Genomic DNA, 26,116 nt, shown 5'->3' with positions numbered 1-26,116 from the left:
GGCCCTGTCGGTTAATTTAAGAGCTACTAACTTTCCATAAGCTTAGTTCACAGTGACACAGGCCTTTGACTAGTGCAAAGAAACATGGTTTAGAAATAAGCAAAGTTTTAAGCAGTTTGAAAAATGTTCCTTTGAAACAAATCATATTTGTGACTTTCTCCAGGCTGGATAAGCAGGGAGACAGGCAAAAACCTGCCTACGTGTATCCTAATCTATCTGTAACACCACCCCCAAAACGTGTATAACTAGCTGTGCATTTTAGATGTCTAATCACTTGTGTACTTAACCTGCATATATCCACATGGATGGTACTCACATGGCACAGCACTGAGCTGTACAGGAGACCATGGGGTGACAATGGGGAAAGCAGAAGTGAGTCCTACAAAATAGATATAGTCATTTCTCCATATAAAGATAGGAAGCTTCCTTCTTTGTTATAGCTAGATCCTAAGTATTTATCATCGTTTCCTCCCATTATCTCCAGGTTCTATTTACGTAGGATTTCCTGGGTCTCTCCATCTACTGTGACTACTGTGTAGGGCACCTGTGTTGTCATCACACCAGGGAAGGCAGAAAGATGCCAGTATATATCCGGAAACATCCCCTGGAGATCCCTCCACCTTCTGAAAAGGACTGGATTAAGAAGGATGAGGAAGAAAATTTCTTCCTGCAGGATCCCGATCAAATCTTTGATTCATTGCCTCAGCCTTTCCGGATGATCAATAAACTGGTGACCCTAGTATTCGAGCAGGCCTGGGAAATCATTGAGAAGAGGGAGGCACTCCGAGAGGCACAGACACTGAAGGTCAAGCCCACATTGTACCTGCCCACAGCTGAATTCCAGGTACCGAGACCCTTCACAGCACAGCTGCCACCTGTCATTGCAACAGTTTGTCGAGGCAGTGTCAGTTCAGTTCCTTTTGCTTTCTTCTTCCATTGTCACCCCTCTGCCCATTTAAATTCCCGAGACTCTATTAGCATTTCCCTTGCTTTCAGTTTTATTCCACATGGCTACAGCTCTAAGCTTGCTCATCTGAGAAGTACAGGACATAGTCCATTTCAGAGTCCATCACACCTTCCTGAAAGAGGAGAGGTGGCATTAAATCATGTCAGGCTCACCCTCTGCCTCTCTGAGCCAGACTGACCCTAGCGCCTGCTTATTCTGGAGAAGTTGATGAGTCTCTTGCTATCGTATGGACAAACTCAACTGTGTTTTAAAAATAATACTTTAGAAATGGTGCAGAGCAACATCGAATGCAGCTGCACGGTGCCCAGGGACTGCACGGGCTTCCTGAGCAGAATGTCTGCATTTGCGCCGCTCTCCCTGTGGGGGTAGCTGGATGTGGGGAAGCTCTAGTGCTGCTGAACGGTGCCTGGAGATTGAAGGCTTTTGTTTATCCCTAGCACTGGCGGTGGCAGGGCGAGCTTCCCTTGAAGATGTGCCTCACCTTTGATATTGGTGGGATCTTTCTGAGATTGGAGCTAGACTTCATGCCCTAGTGAGATCATGGGATTTTGCTGGCAAATGGCTGGTGTTGCTGATCAGTCCCCCTGTCAGGGGGTGGCAGGGCAGGGTCATGTTCTCTTCTGCTTTGTTTTTCATCTCTGCAGGTGATGGGAAGAGCCAACTGCCTTGCAGCCTCTGGACAGCATGTCTTTGTTGGGCTCTCCACAGGGCTTGCAGTTTTCAACATGCCCAACTGTAAGCGGGTCTGTGCTTGGGAGTCAGCCAAGCTAGAGATTTGTGCCATCCGTGCCTCCAACCTTGGCAATGAGACCCACCTTCTCGTTACTGTTGATGAGATGGGTAGGTGCCCCATGAGCTTCCTCAAGTCCCACGTGGGGAGAACTTTGAGGACAAGCTTGTGCACTATGATGGAATGGAGGTGGTGGGTGGCGGTGGGGAAAGTGGCATCTACTCAGTAGAAAAGAGCTAAAGCAGGATGGAAATAAGCATGACTAACACATTTCTGAGAGGGTCCTGCAAAAAATGGGGACTAGTCAACAGATTTCAGAGTGGGGGGTGGCCCCATGGCAAGTGCCCTCCCTGTGGCGCAACAGAGGTTGGTCACATGGGGGAAGCAGCACACTCAGCACCTCTCACATTCTGTAGCAATACCCTGGGCCAGTCAAGGAGTAATGTTGCTGGGCTTCAAGGCGGGGGCTTTCATCCAGCCCTTCCACTTCAGGGACAGTCAGTGTGCTGCAGTGTGGAGGTTCGGATGAGGAGAAAAGATCTGTCAGCTCCATATTGAGTCCAATAGCCCCACCATGATACTAGTGTATGCAGCAGTCCCAGAAGGGTCCATTGGCTTCTGGTTGAGTCCAACACTAATGAAGTGGGCTTTAGTTCTCTTTCCATTAGAGAGAAGAAAGTTGGATCTGAGCAAATCCCCTTGGAGCACAGGCCATCTCCGTGCTGGACTTGGCTAATGTGGCCATCCCAGGGTGTGCGTGGGGGAGGACGTGTGAAATCCCACATCCTCGGTGCTGCTGTAACACCCCTAGCAAGACAGATGCATAGATGCTTTCCAAGTTCTGAGCATTGCTGCACTGACCCCAATAGCTGAAAAGTGCATGAAAATGCCTGGGGCTCCCACCCACCTTCCCCTTTCCCATTTGAAGCTCTGTTTCCTTGGGGAGGAAGGCTGGATGCAGGTCTCTCTGCTTATGTCTACACTGCAGCTAGCAGCAAGCCTCCCAGTAAGCAGACAGACCTCACGCTAGTGGGGCTCAAGTTAACACTGTAAAAATAGCAGTGTGGATGGGGCAGCAAGAGCAGCAGCTCAGACTAGCCACCCGAGCTCAGCGCCAAGGGGTCGGGTGGGCTTGAACTCGGCCAATAGCCTGAGTTGCCATCTGTGCCATGACGTCCACACCGCTATTTTTAGCATGCTAGCTGAAGTGGAGAGAGCATAAGTCTGTCTGCCCAGTCTGGGGAGCACACTCCCGCCGCAGTGTGGGTATTCCCTCTGGCTGGGGCCATCAGCACTGCTCTGTGTGTCACTAGACAGCACGCTGTGGCCGAGTCTTCTGAGAGCCACAGAAGGCACCTAGTCCTAGTGCTGTTACTGCATCCTCCAAAGGAGCTGAGCTGCGCCCCTCACTCTCTTCCCACCCACCTCTCACCTGTTTTTCTCTTCCAGGACTTGCCCGACTCTTTTATTTTCACAGGGACAGCCTGCTGCTCATTAAAGTCCTAAACGAAGTGGTAAGTCCTCTGTGTGTGCCACGGGCACTGAGGCGAAAGCCTCTGTGTAGTAAACAATCATGATTACTAACAGCACTCAGGAAACACACTGCTAAGGGCAACAGCTGGAATGGAGATCAGAGGTCCTGTTAACTGGGTCAATGGTGCATAACTCACCTATAATCCTCTTTGAACCCATATTATCCCTAGTACAGACCCCAGGTTATGCCCAGAATCTTCTCTGAGATGTCAAAATCCCAGGGGTGCATCAGCATTCAGCAACAAACTAGCTCAACACCAAAGAAGCCTGTCTTCAAATAATGTGGAGTCTGACTCTGGCAGACTGAGCCAGAACGACCCAGGCACAGGGATAGGAGTGCTGGGCTGGAGGGGCTCGGGAGGGGGGCTCTGGGCTGGAGGAGCTCAGGCAGAGGGGTGGAGGGGCTCTGGGCTGGAAGGGCTCAGGTGAAGGGGTGGGGGTGCTCTGGGCTGGGGGACAATTTGTACTTGTTTCCCCTCTTTAGCATTTTGAAAAGCTCCTTAGCCCTCCCAAGCCACTCACAGGGGGCTGGGCCTTGGGCTATAGCTGCATATCAAGGCTTTGGGGACTCTGGCCACCCAACAGGTTCCTGGCCCCCCTCCCCCTCTGTGAGCTGCACATCTCCTTTGTGACAAACCCCACAGGGCAGCAGGACGTCCCATTGCTGCCATCCCTGGCTTCAGAGCATCCCTCAGGCTGGGCAGCAGGCACAGGGACCCTGCAGGCCTGCTCTCTGCAAACACCCCCACTGCCCAAGGCCAGCCTTACAGGGATTACAGACACCCTGGGCAGCCCACGGCCAAAGGCCAGGGGAACGAGCCTTTGCTCAGGCTTCAGGAAGAACGTCTCAGGGCTGAAGGCTCCCCACTGAGGACCCAAACCATAGGTGGCTGTAGAGATTCCTGTCCCAGTCTACCCCCTGCCAGTCTGTGCTCTCAGCCCTCTCTGCCTTTATCACCTTTGCTCTGCCCATGCCACTGCTTCCTTCTTGCCTTTCTCCCATGCTCCTCTCCCTGCTGGTGCTCGTGGGTGGCTTTCAAGGGTAGCCCAATGCAGAACCCGCTGCACGAAGCCAGTGGAGGCATGACTCTGATGAGGAGTGGAGCTGAAGGAAATGGACACAGCAGTTTAGCCCAATGCGCACAGAAAAAGGCACCTCTGGCCACCAGCCCTACCTGAGAATCCTGGGGCACTGTGGGGTGCAGGAGCAAACCCCCAAGAACAAGGGCATCTTCTCCTCCTCCCCTCCTGCTCCCACACCAACCCTCTGCGCATGGAACGTTCTTCCCGGACCTGTTCCCAGGGCGCCTGCCTCTTTTCAGTCAAATTCCCGGGTGCATTAGCAATAAGGGCGCACCACAGCAAGCATCACTGTCCCAGCCTTTTCTGATGCCGGCATACCTTTCTTTGGCAGGAAGAGATCAGCAAGAGAAACACCTGTGTGGAGGCAGAGCTCTCCCAGGGGGGCGATTATGCAGGCATCCTGCTGCAAGGCAAGTGCCAGGGATTTGCAGCGTATCAAATGCTGGCTGCCCTGCTTCAATGGGTGGGGCCTGCGGCTCATGTAGCTTTGTAAAACTTACTCACCAGTCTAGGGAGGGTCCTCTGGATTCCCCAGTGCTCTCCTGAGTCAACCCAACCTGTCCTTCCAGCCAAGGAGAGTTGACACTGCTCTTCCCTTTCATCTGCCAAAGGCCCAGCAGGGACCCAGCCCCTGCGGCCAGCTAATGGAAGGCAGCTCGCTCTGGGGCTGGTCAGTGGTGCCTCTGGGTCTGCCAGACAGGCCATTCAAAGCAAAGCAGACTCCCTCCTCCTGCTCTAATCACCGACCCCAGCTCCTCAACCCTGTCCCCAGGCCCCACATTTACACTGGGAGCATATGGGCCTGTATACTGAGAGGCTCTCTGCTCTGACACAGGCTGGAGAACTGCACAGAGATGCCCTCCCCAAACCTGCTGCAGCAAACAACCCTCGCCAAAGCACAGGAGTTTCTTAGTCACAAGTCAAGTCTCAGAGCAGTGAGGGCCATGTGAATGCCCCCTTCTGCCCCAGCAGGGTCTCTATGCCCCACAAAGGGGCTTTGCTGGAACCTTGAGGGCTAGAAAAGCAGGACATGTGACACCCCACAGGCAGCCAATAGAAGACCACTTTGCAACATGACCCAGTGAGTATAGCTCCACTCCCTAGATCAGCATCCGTGACATGGGGCTTGGTGGGGATATGAGCTGGGGGATCCTATATTTGAAAGGGAACCCTAATCCCATTCTTGAGGGTATATAACAGCAGAGTCCTCTTGCCTGAGAAACCTTTTCGCCTCCTTTCAAATTGCTCAATGCAGTTTCCCAATGCAGGCAGCACAGAAGCTTGGCTGGAGATCTACCGATTGCCTAAGGATTCCTGGCTGAAGGAGACAGACCATTCCCAGGCAGCTGCAGCAGTGTCATCTTTCAGGGAGAGGCGGTTCAGCCAGGCGTCGGCGGTACAAAATGTTTTTCTTTCCTACTGAGATATCTTCTGTCTTGTCCTTTCACCTCCATCTCTTTCCATAGCCCTTGTTCTCACAGTTCCACTGGCTGCACCGACCAGGCTGAGTGGGTTTGTCAGCACATTGATGGGGAAGGAAGCGGGGATGTTGTCACCCAACCCACATTTCACAAGCCCCTTATATTGTTGGGCCACTATTGTCACTCACAAGACAAGTTTTCTAAGGAGGTTCCTCTAGATCAGAGGCCACGATTCAATGTGCTCCCCTCCCGATAAGTGTTGCCCCCAACTGGGGAGGGGTCCAGTGCAGGGTGGTTTCTCAGGGAGCCATTTCTACCCCCTGAAATGCCCTTCATACTGGCAGAATGGCCCAAAAGGGCCTTAGTATAACTGAGAATTGGGTTTCAGAGTAGCAGCCGTGTTAGTCTGTATCCGCAAAAAGAACAGGAGTACTTGTGGCACCTTAGAGACTAACAAATTTATTAGAGCATAAGCTTTCGTGGGCTACAACCCATCATGGAGAATCCCCTAGCTAACACCTAAGCTGGAACAAGAGCTGTACCAGGGGAAAGAATTGTGCCCAGGCCTGGAAGGTGTCCAGTCTGAGAAAAACTTACTGAAGCATCTCTGAGGGTGAGATTATCTGTATTTAGTTTGATTAGGCATAGATTTGCGCATTTTATTTTATTTTGCTTGTGACTTACTTTGTTCTGTCTGTTACTACTTTGAACCACTTAAATCCTACTGTCTGTATTTAATAAAATCACTTTTTATTTAGTAATTTACTCAGAGTATGTATTAATACCTGGGGGAGCAAACAGCTGTGCATATCTCTCTATCTGTGTTATAGAGGGCGAACAATTTATGAGTTTGCCCTGCATAAGCTTTATGCAGGGTAAAACGGATTTATCTGGGTTTAGACCCCATTGGGAGTTGGGCATCTGAGTGCTAAAGACAAGCACACTCCTGTGAGCTGTTTTTGGGTAAACTTGCAGCTTTGGGAAAGTGATTCAGATCCTGGGTCTGTGTTGAAGGGGACTGGAGTGTCTAATTCAGCAAGACAGGGTGCTGGAGTCCTGAGCTGGCAGGGAAAACAGAAGCAGAGGTAGTCTTGGCACATCAGGTGGCAGCTCCCAAGGGGGTTTCTGTGATTCAACCCGCCCACGAAAGCTTATGCTCTAATAAATTTGTTAGTCTCTAAGGCCTGGTCTACACTAGGCTTTTATGTCGAATTTAGCGCCGTTATATCGAATTAACCCTGCACCCGTCCACACCAGGAAGCCATTTAGTTCGACATAGAGCTCTCTTTAAATCGATTTCTGTAATCCTCCCCAACGAGAGGAGTAGCGCTAAATTCGAAATGGCCATATCGAATTAGGCTAGGTGTGGATGGAAATCGACGCTAATAGCTCCGGGAGCTATCCCACAGTGCACCACTCTGTTGACGCTCTGGACAGCAGTCCGAGCTCGGATGCTCTGACCAGCCACACCCCGGGAAAATTTGAATTCCTTTTCCTGTCTGGGCAGTTTGAAGCGCAGTTTCTGTTTGGACACCGTGGCGAGCTCAGCAGCAGTGGCAGCAGTGGCAACGATGCAGAGCTCTCCAGCAGAGATGGCCGTGCAATCCAATAGAAAGAGGGCCCCAGCATGGACGGATCGGGAAGTCTTGGATCTCATCGCTGTGTGGGGAGATGAGTCCGTGCTTTCCGAGCTGCGCTCCAAAAGACGGAATGCAAAGACCTATGAGAAGATCTCTAAAGCCATGGCAGAGAGAGGCTACAGCCGGGATGCAACGCAGTGCCGCGTGAAAATCAAGGAGCTGAGACAAGGCTACCAGAAGACCAAAGAGGCAAACGGACGCTCTGGATCCCAGCCCCACACATCCCGTTTCTACGAGGCACTGCATTCCATCCTAGGTGCGGCCGCCACCACTACCCCACCCCTGACCGTGGACTCTGAGGATGGGATATTGTCCGCGGCCGGTTCCTCCGACATGTTAGCGGACGGGGAAGATGAAGAAGGAGATGAGGAGGACGAGGCAGTCGACAGCGCTGGCACCGCTGATTTCCCCGACAGCCAGGAGCGCTTCATCACCCTGACCGAGATCCCCTACCAACCGTCCCCCGCCGTTACCCCAGACACAGATTCAGGGGAAGGATCAAGCAGTAAGTGTTTTAAATATCTAAACATTTATTTACAACATAACTGGCATATTTAAAATATTAACAGTAGTTAAAGTGCTTTAAAACATGTAAACATTTATTTGCAACAAAACAGGAAGATTGAAAATATTAACAGTGGGTAAAGTGCTTCAAAACATGTAAACAGGAAAGTCAAACAAAAGGGGAATCAGTGCAAAGTGTATCATGATTAGTCTGCCTTTGGGCGCCTCAATATATAGTCCGAACCATTTTCAAAAAATTGCACAATGTCCGCTTCATGATTATAGTGCCCAAAACCCTGCAGTCATTTGTCCCTCCAAGGGCACCTAAGCCAAGAACTGGTCAATGTAACCGGGGATAGAGGCGACATCCTCCGGGGAGAACTCCTCATACACCTCCTGCAGGTGTTTTTCCAGCCTCATCAGCAGGTTCCTGGGCAGGGAGAGCTTATTAGGCCCCCCGTGGTAGGACACGTTTCCCTGCCACAACGCCAGCAGGTACTCCGGGATCATGGCCTTGCAGAGCAGTGCAGCAAATGGCCCCGGTTTCTGCAGGCTGTCCCGGAGCATCTTCTCCTTCTGGCTCTCCGAGACCTTCAGGAGGGTGATGTCTGGCATGACTCCCTGCTGTGAATTAGGTAGGGGAAAGTTAGTATTGGGACTGCTTGCCCGTCCCTTTACAGAACTGCAACCGCCGGTTTACAGCCACGCGGTTTACAGCCGCTAGGGGGTGGGACAGGGCCAGAGTTCATGCTTGCAGGATTGCTGCCAGCAGAGACTCGCATTGCTTTCTATGTGAAAGGAGGCCAGTGCCACTCTTAAAGTTTTAAGCGGCCACAAGTCTACGGCTTACCATGTTTGCCAGCTAGACAAAGTCCGGTGTCCAGCCCTGCTCCTCAGCTCGCCACAGCAAGACCACAGGCACGGTAGGCGAGGGCCGAAAATTCGACCTTGTCCTCAGTGCGCGTGTGATAGGTGCTCTGCATGGTCTTGTTCACAGAGAAAGACTATGTTCTCTGTTCACAGATACATTGATCTGTCTCAGGAATTCACTCCCTTTTTCCAATTCCCACAGCCACATCTGCCCAGAGGCTAGCGCACATTAGGAGGAGGAAGAAGAGGACACGGGAAGACATGTTTGCTGAACTAATGGGATGCTCCCGAGCACAGGCAGCCCAGCAGACACAGTGGAGGGAGAACTTGTCCCAAATGCACCGGGCAAACATTGAACGGGAGGAGAGGTGGCGACAGGAGGACAGGCAGGCTACTCAAACGCTGCTTGGACTAATGAGGGAGCAAACGGACACGCTCCGCCGCCTTGTGGATGTTCTGCAGGACCGGAGGCAGGAGGAGAGAGCCCCGCTGCAGTCTCTCTGTAACTGCCCTGCCCCGCCACCAAGTCCCATACCCCCCTCACCCAAAGTCCAAACACGGAGGGGTGGAAGGGGCCGTGAAAAATTTCACTCCACCCCTGCGGACTGCTCTACCACTAGAAGGCTCTCATTCCCCAAAATTTGAAAAGTCCTTTCCTACCCGCCTCACACAAGACCCCGTCCAAGTTTCACCCCCCCGTTCCATGTGCGGTTGTTAATAAAGAATACGTTTCTGTTCATTTCTGTTTCCATCCTCTTCTTTTGGAGGGGAGTCTGTCTGAAGGGGGGGGAAGGGGCTTGGTCATTGGACAGGACAGTCACCTTTAGCAGGGGGCAGGTGCAGCAGCAGGGCACATATACAGTGCAGTGACTAGTTATCCTGGTCAGTCTGGGAGGTGGTTTTCATGTTCTGTGTGGTGGGGGGGGTGGTGTTGCTCTATGACTTGGTGGCGGGGGAGGGCAGTTACAGATCTTATGCAGCGGTCCTTACCCTGGATCACAGAGCCGCGCAGCAGGGGATCTGTAACCCTCCTCCCCCTGCAAGACAGTCACATAGCCGACACATACACGCAGTCCCGGCCAGGAGGGCTGGCAGGCTCCGTTGAAACAACCAGTCCACCACCGCGGAGCCTGTCATTCCTGGAGTTTAGAAGCATCATTTGCATCACAACACTAAACCCGCCCCCCGCCACAGTCTGCGTCCCAGGTTTAAAACATTCCCGCAAAAACAGTAATAAAGACAATGGTGTCCATTAACAAAACAGAACAGATTTTATTTTTTGGGAAGGGGGTGAAGGGGGTATGTGATTGGAGAGGATAGTCGACGGCAACTGGGTAAAGAAACGGGGGCAAGTTCTGCTTCTGTGTCCACAAACTTAAAAGTCACTGGGTACCCTGCTCAGCCTTGAAACTGGCTTTCAAAGCCTCCCGGATGCACAGCGCGTCCCGCTGGGCTCTTCTAATCGCCCGGCTGTCTGGCTGGGCGTAATCAGCAGCCAGGCTATTTGCCTCAACCTCCCACCCCGCCATAAAGGTCTCCCCCTTGCTCTCACACAGATTGTGGAGCACACAGCAAGCTGCAATAACGATGGGGATATTGGTTTCGCTGAGATCACAGCGAGTGAGTAAGCTTCTCCATCTCCCCTCGAGACGGCCAAAAGCACACTCCTCCACCATTCTGCACTTGCTCAGCCGGTAGTTGAAGAGTTCTTTTTCAGTGTCCAGGGCGCCAGTATAGGGCTTCATGAGCCAGGGCATTAGCGGGTAGGCTGGGTCCCCGAGGATCACTGTAGGCATCTCCACATCCCCAACAGTTATCTTGTGGTCCGGGAAGTAAATACCTTCCTGCAGCCGTCTAAACAGACCAGAGTTCCTGAACACGCGAGCGTCATGAACCTTGCCCGGCCATCCGACGTAGATGTTTGTAAACCGTCCCCGATGGTCCACCAGTGCTTGCAGCACCATTGAAAAGTACCCCTTTCTATTGATGTACTGGCTGGCCTGGTGGCCCGGTCCCAGGATAGGGATGTGAGTCCCATCTATAGCCCCACCGCAGTTTGGGAATCCCATCGCAGCGAAGCCATCTATGATGGCCTGCGCGTTTCCCAGGGTCACTACCTTTGACAGCAGTACCTTGACGATTGCCTTGGCTACTTGCAGGACAACAACCCCCACGGTAGATTTGCCCACGCCAAAGTGGTTCGCGACTGACCGGTAGCTGTCCGGCGTTGCAAGCTACCAGAGTGCTATGGCCACTCGCTTCTGGACAGTCAGGGCTGCTTGCATGCGGGTGTCCTTGCGCTTCAGGGCAGGGGACAGCAAGTCACAAAGTTCCAGGAAAGTCCCCTTCCGCATGCGAAAGTTTCGCAGCCACTGGGATTCATCCCAGACCTGAAGCACTATGCGGTCCCACCAGTCCGTGCTTGTTTCCCGGGCCCAGAATCGCCGTTCAACAAAATCCACATGCCCCATTGCCACCGTGATGTCCTGGGCGCTGGGGCTCGTGGTTTCTGACAGCTCTGTGCTACTCTCCGACTTCAGGCCCGCACGGCGGTGCCGTAGCCTCCTCGCCTGATTTCTCTGCATCTGCCTCTGGGAAAGGTGTATGATAAGCTGCGAGGTGTTGAGAACGGCCACAACTGCAGCGATGGTCGCAGCGGGATCCATGATCGCAGTGCTGTGGCGTCCGCGCTGTCACTGATCAAAAAGTGCGCGAACTGATTTCCCGCCGGCGCTTTCAGGGAGGGAGGCAGGGCGGTAGTGACTGACGGATGACGACAGTTACCCAAAAGCACCCTCGCCACATTTTTTTACCCAGAAGGCATTGGGGGCTCGACCCAGAATTCCAATGGGCAGCGTGGACTGCGGGAACTGTGGGATAGCTGCCCACAGTGCACTGCTTCCAATGTCGACGCTTTCCCTGGTAGTGTGGACTGACAAAGTCGAATTACTGTCCTTAGTGTGGACACACACGTTCGACTTTCTAATATCGATTGCACATATTCGATTTAACTAAAATCGAACTACTCTCGTAGTGTAGACATACCCTAAGGTGCCACAAGTACTCCTGTTCTTTTTGAGAATTGGGTGCGGGATCTCCAAGTGTGAGTCAGGGAAGCTGATTCTCCAGTCTGGGCTTCTTTGAATTGGCTTCATTTTTCAGTCCCAGGCCAAAAAGAAGACCTGGCTGTGTGTCAGAGCCCCACTTGCTCAGGTGGAGAAGGGGATGCTCTGGATTACCATGACCAGCTTGTGTGAACTAACCACAGCCTCCTTCTATTTCCTTGGCAGAAAAGTCTGGAACTGCCGGGAGAGGGCTCTGCAGAAACGGTAACCAAGGCCTGAGTGAGAATTTAGCAAGCTCTCCAGGCAGATTATAGATGTTGAGTTGGTGGTTGCACCTTGAACCCCCTGCATCCCAGCTCTTGGGGAAGAGCGCCAGGAATCTGGGACACATTCTTTGTTCTAAGCATCCAGTGGATCCATTCCAGTGTTCACCTGGGCTAGTCTCCTCCAGACCGCAGATCAGCAGAGGCTGGCCTTGCCATTTAACAGGAGCTGCTGTTCAGCACTCATAGACCAGCTCCCCACCCCCAATGGCTCAGACCCAAGGCAAATGAACACCTAACATTCCCCTCTCTACTGCTCCAAGTACTCATATCAAGAACTTCCCTTCCCCCTTGCATACACCTAGGTCTTCAGTCTCACTAATCCACATGCAGGTACCTAGCCACGTCTCTGTGCAAGGACCAGTGCTGAGGGCAGGAAGCTGATCATAGAATATCAGGGTTGGAAGGGACCTCAGGCGGTCATCTAGTCCAACCCCCTGCTCAAAGCAGTACCCTGATGCTGTCCTCCTGCTTGTGGCAAGTGTCCGATTCCCCATTCCCAACCAAGCAGAGGGGATTCTACCCCGTCACAGGTACCTTGAAGCCCACATTGGTTCTTGTATTCAGCAGCAATCTGAGTATCCCTCACCCCTGGTTCTCTCTCACTGGAGCTTGAAGACATCACATGCTGTTACCAGGACCATTCTGCATCCAGGGACCTTTGGGGAGGGATCCCTAATGGTAGTTAGGCAGAGATGAAAGTAAGCCAGTCCAGTCCGGCGTACTGCAGCAGCCAGAGCCCAGGGCCCTTTAAATCTCCTCCTGAGCCCCGCTGCTGGAGCCCTGGGGTAGCAGCGGCTTGGCTCTGGCGGTGATTTAAAGGGCCTGAGGCTCTGGCCACTATGGGGAGCCCTGGCCCTTTAAAGTGCTGCCCGAGCCCTGCCGCTGCTACCCCAGGGCTCAGGCAGCGGGGCTTGGGCAGCGATTTAAAGGGCCCGGGGCTCCCTGCCACCGGAGCCCCAGGCCCTTTAAATCGCCACACTAGCCCGGCTGCCGGAGCCTCGGGGTAGCGGCGGCAGGGCTCCGTTGGCAATTTAAAGGGCCCGGAACTCCGCTGCGGTAGCGGCGGCCAGAGCCCCGGGCCCTTTAAATTGCCCCTGAGCACCGGGGTCCCAGCCGCCTCTGCAGCTGGTAGCTCGGGGGTGATTTAAAGGCCCCGGGGCTCCCAGCCGCAAAGCCCCGGGGCCTTTAAATCTTGATTTAAAGGCCCCGCCTCTTCTGGTTGAGGCCATGCCCCTGCTCAGGACTCCAGCGTACCGGTAAGTCCTTTAACTTATTACTTTCACCTCTGTAGTTAGGGTACCATAAAGGGTAGGGTATTTGGAGCACTGGGTGATGGGGCATCTGGGGAAGAGCTGAGGGTGGAGCGCTAATGAAAGCAGGATCCCATGGGGCAATGCGTGTTTCCCTTCTGATGGAAGCCATGCTCTGGCTCCATCCCTCAGACCGGTGGGGCATGGCCTTCATCGTGCACACAGTGATAGGGGAGCAGCATGCTGGGAGGGGAGTGTTGCGAACCCTTCCTGGGAGGAAGGTTTGAGATGCCAGGGAACAATTCTGCAGGTTTCAGCTGTGACAACTTTGTTGTTGGTAGCATGAGACAGCACAGGCCACAGAGCAGCTCCTGGACATGCCGGTGCTCAGGGTGGCTGTCTCTTCCGTTGTAGGAATCACCCATGTCTGCAAGCAGAGTTGAAACTAAGCTGAGTCTTCCAGTGCTGCTGCTGAAGGTCAGATCGCCCAAACCTCTGACAGGTCAGGCCTCTTCTCTTGGGACCTTTGTTTTTGGTGGGGAAGTAGGAATTTACTCAAGTCTGGTTAAGTAATAATGGTTGTGCCTCTCTGCATCTCTCTCTCTCTCTTTGGGTGCTTGCATGTGTCTGTCTCTGTGTGTTTGTGTTTCTCTCTGAGTGAGTGGCTGGATAGCAACATAAAGATAAAAAATTACAGTAAAATGCCCACTGGCCCCACCTTGCGTGTGGCTCATCTCTGATCCTGGAGTGGGACTTGCTGCTTACTCAGCTATTCGTATCCCAGCTGCATTAGTGATGCATCACCTCTATTAACGATTATTATGTATATTATACTGGTGCCCAAAGGTCCCACCCGTGACCAACCCTCTATGGCAGTGGGGTGCAGCACACACACGTGCAGCTATGATCCCCCTACAATCTCTTCCTCACTGCCTGGTCTTAGTGGCCTTTCCTCTCCTCCACCCTTATTCTTACCAACAGCAGTGCCAGACCCAGCCTGGCTGTCTGAGCCCACATGATCCCTATCCAATACCAGCTATACAGGGGTAGAGCAGCTGATCAGAGAGAAGAGCACAGAGGGAGGCAGCCTGGGATTTGGGCCCCTTCCCCAGAGATAAGTGAGGCAGAAAGCAGCCACCATTGCTATTGTAAAAGGAGCTGGCTCCTGGCTAGGGACCTGGGCCTTATGCTAGGTCAAAGGCCTGGGAGAGGTGGTTCCATCCAAAGGAGGAGAATGGTATGACCCTACATGAAAGGGGAAGGGTTACCCCTTCCCCCAAGAGCTTTCCTAGATCTCAATGGATTCTGCTTCTTCTGGGGTTCTCTCTCCCCCCCCCTTGGTGTTCATGATCCAGGAAGCACTTTTAAAAGCCCTTTGGAGGCCCTGATGAAGATTGATGATGGCAGTGTAATCGGCTTGGGACAGAATCACATGATCAAAGACTACCAATGGGAACAGCAGGATGCAATCTTTCGCAGCACCTTCCAAAAGCATCTGGAGAGAGAAAGTGAGCCTGACAGCAAGGAGGAGAAACCCAGGTGAGAAGGATGCAGGAGTGCAGCTCCACCCCTTGCATGCTGGCATTTCAGCCCAGGGATTCATAGGAGTTGCCATCACACACCGCCATCTCCAGGGCACTTCCCAACTGTTACTCTGAACCGTGGCCCAAGAAGTTGGCTCCCTGGTCCCAAGCCATGAGGGTATGGCCACAGCCACTCCCGATCATGTTGAATTGCTCTGTTTATCAAGGTATTTCCATAGCATGTATTTATTATCCCTTCCTTTCTCAGCCATGCTGTGTTTCATTTTCTCCTGCCTGGCCAGATACTGCAGATCAGACCTGAAATCAAAGCACAGCCAGGTAATATAAAGCGGATAGACAAATGCATAATTAACCGGTGGAACTCACTGCTGCAGCATATTGAGTTTCAAACTAGATCAGGCATTGTTATTACAAAGAATAGCATCTGCAAAGACATAAGCCAGGATGAAAATGATAAGGGCTATCAATCCTCATGCACTAGGCATATGCAAAATGCCAGTTGGATTTTAAGAACTTGCCCCATGGTATATTACTGCACAAGTGAAGATTTATATCCTCCTCTGCAGCATCTGACATTGGTCATCCTGGGAGGGACGATGCGGGACTAGATGGATGACTGGCTACTTTCCTGTGGTTCTAACCAAAGCAGGGTAAAGTTGGCACTGCCATAGGCCAGGAAGTGCTGTGAGTGGGCCAGGGGCAACAAGTGTCATTGCTTACTGCCTTCCGCCAGTTCATGATTCAGCAGCGAAGCTCTCTGTCCATGTCCAGCCGTCTTTGTTTATAATTCAGCAGCCACAGAAACTGCTGCAACAGATGTTCCCAGTCAGTGATGTATGGAGAGCTGGCTCTCTTTCTTCTTCCCAGATAAGAGAAACAGGGTGGGGGTGGGAGGAAGAGAAGAGGAGAAGGTGCCCATGAAGTTAATTGTTCCTCATGAAGAAAAGTTCTTATTGCACTAGAGAAGCCTAGTAACAGGTTGACGACTCACCCTGCGGCACCTCCTGCTGGTCATCCAAGGAATTGGCTCTCCAGACTTTGGAGCGCCCTGTGCAGGCCCAAGTCTCGCCTGTTACTGATCCTGTGTCCCTCCCAGACCCTGGTGCCCCTTTCCCTTGGGTGCTCACTGGGGCAGACTGCAGTGTTCATCACTGGCAAAGGGGGGTTTGGACCTGCTGCCTTTGTCTACCTCAGGCTACCCCTCTGTAGCCCTAGTACCTGTTCTGGCCTTTAGCAAGGCCTGCAGCCTGGGGGTTCCCCAGGCTGGAGTGCCCCAGCTCCTCTCGCCTTTCCCCAGCTCTGCTCCACTCTAGGTACCTTCCTCAGCTTCTAGGCAGTCAGGCCCTTCTCCCTCAAGAGCTAGAGGGAGAGTCCTCTCAGCTTCTGGCTTCACTGGCCTTTATAGGGCCAGCTATGGTCTGATTGGGGCATGGCCGCAGCTGTGGCTGTTTCCCCAATCAGCCAAGGCTTGCTGCTCTCCCTAGCAGCAGCCCTCACGCAGCCTCAGCCCTGTCCCCCGGGGCTGATTTCAAGCCCTTCAGGGCAGGAGCAGGTGACCACCCCTCTACAAGCCCCAAATCCATAAATGCTTTCCCCTGGTACTCTATCAGATGGATGCTCTGGGTTTGCGAATGACAGAGAGGCAGGGCCAGGCGATGGGGAATGGGAGGGGAGGTCTCCTGAGTCAATCTCCCTGACAAATATGTGGCTCCCACTATGAACACATTTGAGAACACCCCGTGCTACTGACTGGTTGAGTCACTGTGGCAGCTTGGCTGCTGTGGAATTCTGGGATGCAGTGAAAGAAACAGCCTTCCTCTCACTGAACCAACTGGTGTCACCAGCATTTTAACCAGCAGCTCCCGTCCTCAGGCAGGTCAGCAAGTGGCACCAGCGCATTAGCCTGCCATCTTTGTGCCAACGTCTCATCACTCAAGCCAGCTGTGTGGCCCAGGCCCCAAGGAAGTTGTCATAGGTCAGGTGCCTGCTGCTCCCAATATATGCTGGCACTGGGGGCATGGCTGTTGAAGAAAGAGGGGCATAGTTCTCACACCATTGCACAGCAAATTTCTCTCTCCAAACACTTCTATGTGCCCAGTCGTTGACTGGGCTTCCTGCTGCCTGGACCACCTCTTGTAATGGGGACTGCCAGGTGTGGGGGAGAAACTAGTGGGGGAGGGGCTGACATAGGCAGTCAGAACAGACAGGCAGGGAAAAAATATCACCAGGAATAAGAACTTTTGTTCTATTTCTGGCTCTGAATGAGCAACTCCAAGGGATGCGGAGCCCAGACAAGTTTCTCCAGCGGGCTGATGCAGCTGGCACAGGAGACTTCTGTGTAGCTCGGATTCCCTCAACCCAGGCTTTCGAGCTGCCCACTCCCCTCTCCTTTCTCTGATCTCCTCTTCCAGACGTGCCCACTGGCATCAGTGTGCATTGGAATGGAAGCCACAATCTCTGCCTGTATTTACTCACCCGGCCATCAAAGGAGAAAACGGGTAAGAAGCGAAAGGATGGGGGGCAGGAGGGTACTTATTTTCAAACTGCTGCTGTAGATTTAAAAAGAAAGTGGTTTGTACTAAAAGGCTTTTCCCTTTAACCCTGCACTGGCAGGAGATCTTCTGACCTTTCCCAATAGGGCCCCCCTAGGATCTTCCTGATCCAAGAGGGCCCCCACTGTCAGGCTGACATTTCCCAGAGGGCATGGCCGCTGACCTTTTCCATACCTTTTGCCCTGGTAGGGCACTGTGTGTTTGTCCCCATGGAGCTCAGTCTTCCACAGCCTCAGCATTTCTGAGTCAGTAATTCACAGCAACCAGCAGTGAGCTCACAGCAGGGAGGGAAACTGGGGCTGACCTGAGAGTGCTTCCACCCTGCCCAGGTATGAGGAAGAAGCTTAAGGGCTAAAAGTCTAATGACACCAGGAAAGGGATTGTTCTCCCAGACAGGCTGGGATGGGAACCCTGTAAAGGCAGCATCCTTAGCCCCATGGCTGGGGGGCCGGGAGTACTTTATTTCACTCTCGGTTGGCCACTGCTGAGAGGGGGCTGAGCCAGCTTTCCTTAGCTAGAAGAAGTAAGACATAGGAGAGGAGAGGAACTGGCCCCATGGCTCAAATTTCTCCATTAGGCCAGGGTGGCAGCTGGATAGTGAGGATTTCCAGATGGACAGTGTCCCAAGTGAGGCCACTACAGCAGGCGGCTCCTGACCTGCACCCATTGTACTCAGCCCAAGAAGGCTAACACACACCAGAGGCTGATGTGGGTGGGGGGGACTCCCCATCTCCCTGAAGATGAGGCTCAGCTGTTCAGAGGCCATGCTTCTCCCTCCAGACGCTGAGCTAAAACCTGACACTGTCTGGCCATGTGCTGCTCCAATCACCTGCTCAGCTGTCACCTCCTGCTCCTCTTACATGGCGCTGGCATGTGAAGATGGGACGATAACGGTGTGGGACAGATGTCTAGGTGAGCTCTTCCATTGCTGGAATTGATGGGTACCTGTGGGAGGCTGACAGGGGGATTCTCTCCCTAGGGATTTGGGGGTCTGGATGTGCCAGCTGGGGATCACAAAGGGGTTTTCAAGAACATTTTCCAAAAAACCCTGCAGGCTTACTGGTTCCCTAGCAACAGGTGGCCAAACATCCCAGGTGCCTTAGCTGAGTAGCAGAGTCTCTCATGTCACATGGCCTGAGTTTTCAGGGGCCAGTTCCAGTTCTGATAGAACTATCGCCTGTCCTGCAAGAGGACAGTGAAATCAAAATGTCTTTGGGGCTGGCCAACAGTTATGTTTGCAGCAGCTAAGGCTATAAGTGCCCTGCCTGAATGTTTTTGGGACATTCCCCCCTTTGGACAACATAGCCTCACGCTATTTGTGGGACTGAAGTAGTGTCACCACATCATGACCTTACGATTCACCATGACAAGTTCACAGCATCACCGGGCTGTGATGCAATGACTGTCCCAGAGCAAAATTCAAGAGCGTGCCCTACTCTGTACTTGGGCCGGTCCTGTGACTGCACCGGGGCAGGCCACAGTCCCACCCAAATCCATTGGTGACGCAGTGTCAGCACGCTGTGATACTGCACCACCACATGGCAACGTAAAGATTGGGTCCCTCAGGCCAAAGCTGAGAAGGTGGCAACCCTGCCATGCTGCGCCACAGCCAGGAGGACTGCAGGCAAAATGAGCCCAAAACAGAACCTGGCCCAGTTCCTAGCCAAGCCAGTAAGATGGAGCTATGCTCGACTTCCCTCCCATACAAGTCACTAGCTCTCTATGGTACTAACAGAGGTGCCCATTAGTTCAGCATGGGTGGGGTGGAACCATGCTGAGCTTCCCTCACATGGAGGTCACCTCCTTGGTGCCAGGCTGAGTCGCTCTCAGGTGGAGGCCAGATTCAGTGCTGGCCCCTGTATCTCCAAACTGCTGTTTGTTTCCAACTGTTGGGTGCTTGTGCCTTTCCCAGGATTCCCACTAGCTGTGACTGCCCTTCCAGAGGGATGTCTCAGCCGCACCATCCACTTCCTGCAGACATCTACAGCCCCAAGGGACCAGCTGCCTAGGCCCAAAGTGCAGCTTCTGGTGCTGTGTACGGATGGGTCTCTCCACCTGGTTATAGTATCAGGGCCCAGAGAGTCCAGGACTGTGCTCCTGGCAGACAGGTGAGATGGGTTCTGCTAGGCCCCAGGGAGGTTGGTCACAGGCCAGATCAGTTGTCTCAGTGGCGTGGTGGGGGTTCCCCTTCACTAGAAGGGAGTTGCAAACACTTCCCCTCCCCTTGGGAGACCCCACCACTGTCTTTGGGGAGGCGGGAATCCACCCAGCAAACTCTCCCACCCCATTATCAGTACCAAACACTCAACCTTAGCAGCAACAGTCACTTTGTTTAGCAATACACAATCACAGTCCTTCAGGCATGGATCGGGGCATCTCCTTCCCTCTGAGCTCTGGCTGATGCACAGTGCAACACGGGCTCATGAGCCCACAGGCTCAGGCTGCCCTTTGGCTTGTCCCTACAGCCCTGCCTGGAGCCATATCTCAGCCAGCATTGTCCCTGCAGTAGCCACCACAAGGTGTTGCTGGTGCCTGCTCGGTCTTCTTCCAGGAGAGCTTGGAACAGAAGTTGGGGTGGAATTCCCTGCCTTGTGCCTGCCCAACTCCTGTTTGCTCGTGCTCCTGCCAATCAGAGCTTCGAGGGTAGGGCCAGCTCCCAGTTTGCTGATCTCAGTAGGGCAGCATTTGGCCTAAATCCCCCATGAACCCCTGCATCATGCACTGCAGCTCTCGCTCTCCTGGCTCCTCAAAGTGCTAGGTCTGCTCCCAAGCAGCATCCTAAGGGTGAGTTTATTTTACAGGTCTGAGGACCCAGATCAGACCATCAGCGCAGTAGCACCGATTCCAGCCTTACCTGGTGCAGTGAGTGTTGCAAGTCACCCCCTCTAGGGCCCTGTGTCCTCTGAAGAGCATGACTGTGCAGTAGGGCCTGGGGGGCACAACACTAGCAGCTGGCCTGAGTCACCAAGTGCTGAGGTGAGGGCTGAGTGGCAGGAAATCCCAGACCTTGGAGGTGTGGAGAAGTCACAAGGCAAGTCCAGCCCACCCAGTTATAAACTCCAGGGGGAAAGTGGAGCCCTGTGACCAGTGGAGATGGACAGCCATTTCAAAACAAGCACAAGGATCTTGTGGAAAATAAAGAGTTAAAAGCATCTGGCTGGAGCCAGCCCTAGTTCAGCAAGGGCTGAGCAAACTGCGCTCTGCTGTTCACCTCAGTCCTGACCCACAGCATTTCTGCTCTTGCAGCCCTGGGTTCTCCACACAGCTCTGGCCCATGCACCTCATTTCCAGTCTGCAGGGTTCCTGCATCCTGCTAAGGCTTTCAGGGCTTTCTCCTGCCCCAGTCCCAGCCAAGGGAAATGGGAATGGCCCTGCCAGTGCTCTCCCTGCAGCTTCTGTGCCCTGTTGCTCTTTCAGGTGCTGGTGTTCTCCTGGGATGGCACAGTGTGCCTCACAGACACTGCCACGCCACAGACTGTTTGCCACTTCATCACCCCACCCTCTCACACCGTAGCATCCCCCTGGCAACCGGTGTTTACCGTGGATACCACTAACCAATGCCTGCTCCTCCGAGGTAGGGAGTCTGACACAGAAGGGAACGGGTGGAGGGAACTACGTGCTACCATGCACTCCTGTCACAGGTGGGAGTGGGAAGGGGGTCCTGGGTCTCCAGCTCCTGCCAAGGAGTTTCAAGTTAGCAAGTCCCAGGAGATAGAAGGGTCAACTCACAATATGAAATGGGGGTGGGGTTTCCCCGTGTGGCTGCCAGATCTGCACAACCTGCCCCGGACACTAGGCCGATTAGCATTGCTGTGCGGCATCTGTGCACTGGTATCTGTCTGCACGCTGGCCCCACTGAAAGCTGCTCACAGGTCATACGCTGGCCTTTCAATGCCTCCTACTGGTGAGAGGCAGCAGGACTTGTATGGGGAAGCAGGGACTGAAAGCTTTAAACATCATTGCTTGGGCCATGGGGACTGCAGTGTGCGTCCCATGCTGCAATTGCTGTACAGGCTGAATTAGGCCAAGGTAACAGGCTGAGTAGACTGGCTGCCTCCCCTTTCCCTGAAGCTGGTCTCCTGGAGAAGAGGGCACTGGAAATGCTGGTGCTGCTAGGATGAAACAGCAGCCCTGGGGCTGAATTTTTGGTTGACTTTGAGTGCTTGTATCGTTCCCCGTCAGCTGGTGCAGGGGTCCTCAGCCTTACTCATAGGGTGGGTAACATGCTAGTTGAGGGAATGTTTTCTAGACATCTCCCATCCTACTTGCCATCAGTTGGTTCCTGTTAGCCATCACCTGGCCCCTCCTCCCTCCCATTTGTGATCCTAGAACATCCCTTCTGGTAGTTTCTCAGGTAGCCCACTGCTGCAAGTAACACTGGGAAAGTATTGATGTATTAGTAGCTTCTCCAGGGTGATGTAGCAGCTGGGAACACGGGGCAGGAGGAGCCAGCACCACGTGCACAGCCAGCTCTCTGCAAGCCCCAGCATGTGCTGTGCAGGCCATGATGCAAGAACATCCATGCTGGTGGATTTCTAACAGAGCCCACGCCAGACCTTGGCCAGTGTGGCCAGCTGGTGGCTCAGGACTGTTTGGTCATTCATGGTGATCGCTGCTCTGAATGAGGCCATTCTCTTCTTCCCCAGCTGAGTAGCTTGACATCAGAGCAGCCTTGAGAACAGTGTACGCAGATTGGTGCAGCCAGCTCTATGGTGGCCTTAGGTCACTCTTGGCCCCCTATGATGGTTCTGCAGAATGTGCATCCTACTGAGATACCCTGTCCTCTCTTCTCTGGCACACAGGTGATGAACAGCAGCAGCAGGCTGGTCCCCCGACACAGACCAAAGACAATCAAAGCTCCATCTTCCTTTTTTATTTTGATTTCTACCAGTCCATGGAGGTTTTCCCAGCCGTACCGGAGCCTCCTCCTGACTCCTTGCAGCACCTGCCATGGGACGAGAGATGTGACATTTTCCTCCGTGACAGGTAAGCTTTTCCCACCAGGAAGTCTGGAGTGTTGGAAGCTGGGACTTGGCTCACACTCCTGGTAGGGCAGGTCCCACCCTAGAGCACAAAGGGCCCAGTGAGGTTCCAGAATGGCCTGAGGCAGGATTGTCACTTCAGGCAGCTGGTATTATTTGTTCTTATGTATCACTGGGGTGAGACTGGAGTAAACTCTGGGCTATACAGGGGGAGCTGGGTCTGTGCCAAAGAGCAGACAGACTCCACCTCAAGCAGCCAGCTCTGCCCCCGGGGACACTGCTCCGGCCACAGCAAGGGAGAGATTGTGGATCTCTCCAGATGATTCTGTTTCCCCATGCACACAATTGCAGGGCAGACTCCTCCTTCATTGAACATACACGGTAGGTTTCTCTGCTTGAATAGGAACTATTGCATCTTTGATGCAGGAATTCCACCTGCGAGGCAGAGACTTTGCTCTCTCATATTGTCACTAGATGGCAGTGTTGCATCACTTACTGGATGACCTGTGTCTTGAGCTGTTACTTTTGAGAGCCTGTCTGATTCCAGTCAATGGGAATCCTTCCATTGACTTCAGTGGGCTTTGGATCAGGCCTTAAGTTTGAGAGGCTGAAGCCTAGCGGGGGGGGGGGGGGGTTGTAGGGAGGGCAAAATGGCCTCGCAGGTTTCTGTTACCTAGCACCTTTCTCTCTTCTCCTTCTAGTCCTGAGCCAGGGGAGTGGCAGGTAGCTCAGGGCACAGAGAGCCTTTCATCCCTATAGCACCAGCTCAGGAATGCCTCCCCTCCCCATAGATCTGTCCCGAGGAAAAGCCTTTCCAGCTTGCAGCTTTCTACTATGAAAATTGGGGACCCCCCTTAGCCCTTTGCTCTGACAGTCAGAGCTCAAATCACCAACCCATAGAAGTTCAGGTCTGTAGCAGACCTTAGCTTAGTCCACAGCAGGTACACATGCAGCACCCTGATTTGTGCTCCCACAGGCTATCAGATGAGAGCACAAATGGGGTGGGGTGGGCAGTTTGGCTGCTGACACTCTGGCCCATAGCAGCCCATCTCTGTGTCCTGAATGGCATGTGAAGAGGTGTCTGGCTGTTCTAGATCTCAATCTGCACCGGAGGGTGGTGGTGAATTTGCACGGATTTATTTTTAATTGGTTCGGTAGAGCCCAGAGGGCTCAAGGATGGGGAAAAACCAAACTCTGAGCCCCTGCATTCTCTTTGTCAGGCTGCAGCGCCTGCCAGGACTCAGCCAGCAGGTACCCAAGTGCTGGAGCCAGCTGCGGAAGCATGCAGCCGCCCTGCAGAGGGAGAGCCGGAAGAAGTGATGGGGGCAGGAGGAGCTATAGTTCAGATCAACCTCGCAGCCCTGGGCTGGCACTAGGCCCACAAGCCTGGCCTAGCATTGGCATTTTAACTGCAGCCTATTTATTTTAACTGACTCATCTCCACCTCAAGGCAGCTCATCCCACTGACTGACTTCCCCCACCTCTAACCCAAGCCCACTGATCAGCCCATGCCAGCAGGGAGCAGCTCCTCCTCCCCTCATTCACCAAGGATACTTGCACCATGTTGGGGGGGGGGGCATTCTGATAGCAGTGTCTGCTCATCACAGGGAGGGACCCAGCAGCCCAAGCAGTTGAGCTAGAGAATGTGCAGCGCAGCTTTGAGTCCCCCATGGACGTGGAAAGTCTGAGCCTAAGCAGAAGCTTCGTGAATGCGGTTGGGTCCGTGTCTCTCCCTTTCAGTAAAGGCCTTCACACTGTTTGTATGTCTGTCTGTGGTGCTTCAGAGCATTGGCACTGAAGTGGGATTGCTCTTCTACCCCATCAGCTTTGGGGCTCCCCACAGGCTCATCCCCTTGCAATTTAACCAGCGTGGTGCCTGGGGATGGGAGAGAATAGGACAGTGAATGCAGATAGACAAAGGCACCATTGTCCCACATGGTATTGGTGGCCTTTAGCAGCAACAGGGAATCCAGATGTTCCCCTGAATCACAAGCTTTATTGACCAAGGATGGGCCAACACAGCGTTAGAGGCCTATGCTGGCACTGGCCATGCCTCTAGATGCTTCTTCCAGCCAGCATCACTTCTCTACCCAAACCCCACGTGAGGAAAGTGTTGCTCTCCATCAGGATCTTCAGTCAGCCCAACGAGATCTACCCATTTATCTAGGTCAGGGGTTGGCAACGTTTGGCACGCGGCTCGCCAGGGTAAGCACCCTGGCGGGCCGGGCCAGTTTTATTTACCTGCTGACACAGCAGGTTCGGCCGTCCCGGGCCAATGGGGGCGGCAAGAATCTGTGGCCAGCACATCGCTCGCCCGCGCCGCTTCTCGCCGCCCCCATTGGCCCGGGACGGCGAACCGCGGCCAGTGGGGGCCTCGAACGGCCGAACCTGCCGCGTCAGCAGGTAAATAAAACTGGCCCGGCCCGCCAGGGTGCTTACCCTGGCGAGCCGCGTGCCGAACGTTGCCGACCCCTGATCTAGGTTCTTGGCACTGTGGTATCTGGACCCCTGCCATGGGGCAGGGATGAGGAAGAACAGAAGAGGAAGCATGGGGAAGGCCTGAGAGAGATGGGAGGGAGGAGCAGAACAGTGCTGGGGGTTGGTTTGATTTGATTCTAGTCTTGCCTCCTTGCAGCCACACTAACCCTGCCATCTAAGCTGGGAACTATACAGAGCAAAGTCATTATTCCCGAACTCTGTCACTTGTCATGTCAGGGAAAGGGGGTGCCTGCAGCCCACAGAGCTGCCTCTGTGACACTCCTGGGACTGACAGGGTGTAGGAGTAGGACTCTGGACTTGAGTCCCATGCGATAGTAGAGAAATACTGACCACCTTTGGCCAGGAAATTCAGACGTCCCTCGGCCCGCGCTGCTGCCCACAGCCCCCATTGGCCTGGAATGGCGAACTGCGGCCAGTGGGAGCCACGATCAGCCGGACCTGCGGACGCGGCAGGTAAACAAACCTGCCTGGCCCGCCAGGGGCTTTCCCTGAACAAGCGGCAGACCGGCTTTGAGAAGCACTGGCTTAGAAGATGTTAAGAGCAGCATCAAGCCCAGTGTTTGTTAGATGACTCCATTGAGCAGCAGAGGGAGCTCAGAGAATGTGCTTTGGTTTGAGCTGATCTATGGCCCAGGTCTGCATTCCTTGTGTACCTGCAACTCCAACTGACTTCAGTGGGCTTTGAATCAATCAATCAATCAATCAGTCCTTAGTTCTGGGGGTAAGTTTTCCAAAAGGCCGAGGCCGAGCCTACGTAAGCTAGAGGCACAATTCCATCACTGGGGCACATGGAACAAGCACAAACTGCAGCTGCGAAAGGGAAGTTGCCCCTTGGGAAAGTCAGCCCTTAAAGATTTAACATTAGACAGTGCCACTGCTGCCTCCTTGTGGTCAGCTGTTGTCACTAGAGCAGTGGGTTGCAGACTGCTGAGTGCTTTGACTTTTAGTAAGCAATCTTCCCCTTTGGAGGCAGGTGGCAGATCTGGGGAGAAGAGATCAACATCCTCCAGGGATATGCGACAGCAGGCAGGGCAGCAGTCACATTGCGTTGCAGTCAGGTTCCAATCCCACAGGCTTTCCTCAGGCAGTTCTCCCTCTGACTTCAAACTGGGGCGTTTTGCCCAAGTGAGGACCAAACCATTTTGCCTTG

The 26,116-nt window shown here is 53.5% G+C and overlaps 1 protein-coding gene across 1 annotated transcript; it reads left to right on the top strand.

The window, feature by feature from the left end:
* Positions 1-577: 577 nt before the first annotated feature.
* On the top strand, positions 578-23,787 carry WDR93 (WD repeat domain 93). Its single transcript, XM_026648570.1, has 16 exons — positions 578-844; positions 1,612-1,807; positions 3,147-3,211; positions 4,645-4,727; positions 5,586-5,709; positions 12,039-12,077; positions 13,804-13,891; positions 14,745-14,928; positions 15,181-15,251; positions 17,345-17,431; positions 18,266-18,397; positions 19,398-19,593; positions 20,287-20,347; positions 20,903-21,059; positions 22,288-22,471; positions 23,688-23,787. Exons 1-16 carry the CDS (start codon positions 578-580, stop codon positions 23,785-23,787), a joined length of 2,034 nt encoding a protein of 677 aa, XP_026504355.1.
* Positions 23,788-26,116: the final 2,329 nt, after the last annotated feature.

Source organism: Terrapene carolina, unplaced genomic scaffold, assembly GCF_002925995.2.
Source record: "Terrapene carolina triunguis isolate 2854851 unplaced genomic scaffold, T_m_triunguis-2.0 Scaffold67, whole genome shotgun sequence".
NCBI classification, from domain to species: Eukaryota; Metazoa; Chordata; order Testudines; family Emydidae; genus Terrapene; species Terrapene triunguis.
This window is presented reverse-complemented; position numbering and strand designations above follow the sequence as displayed.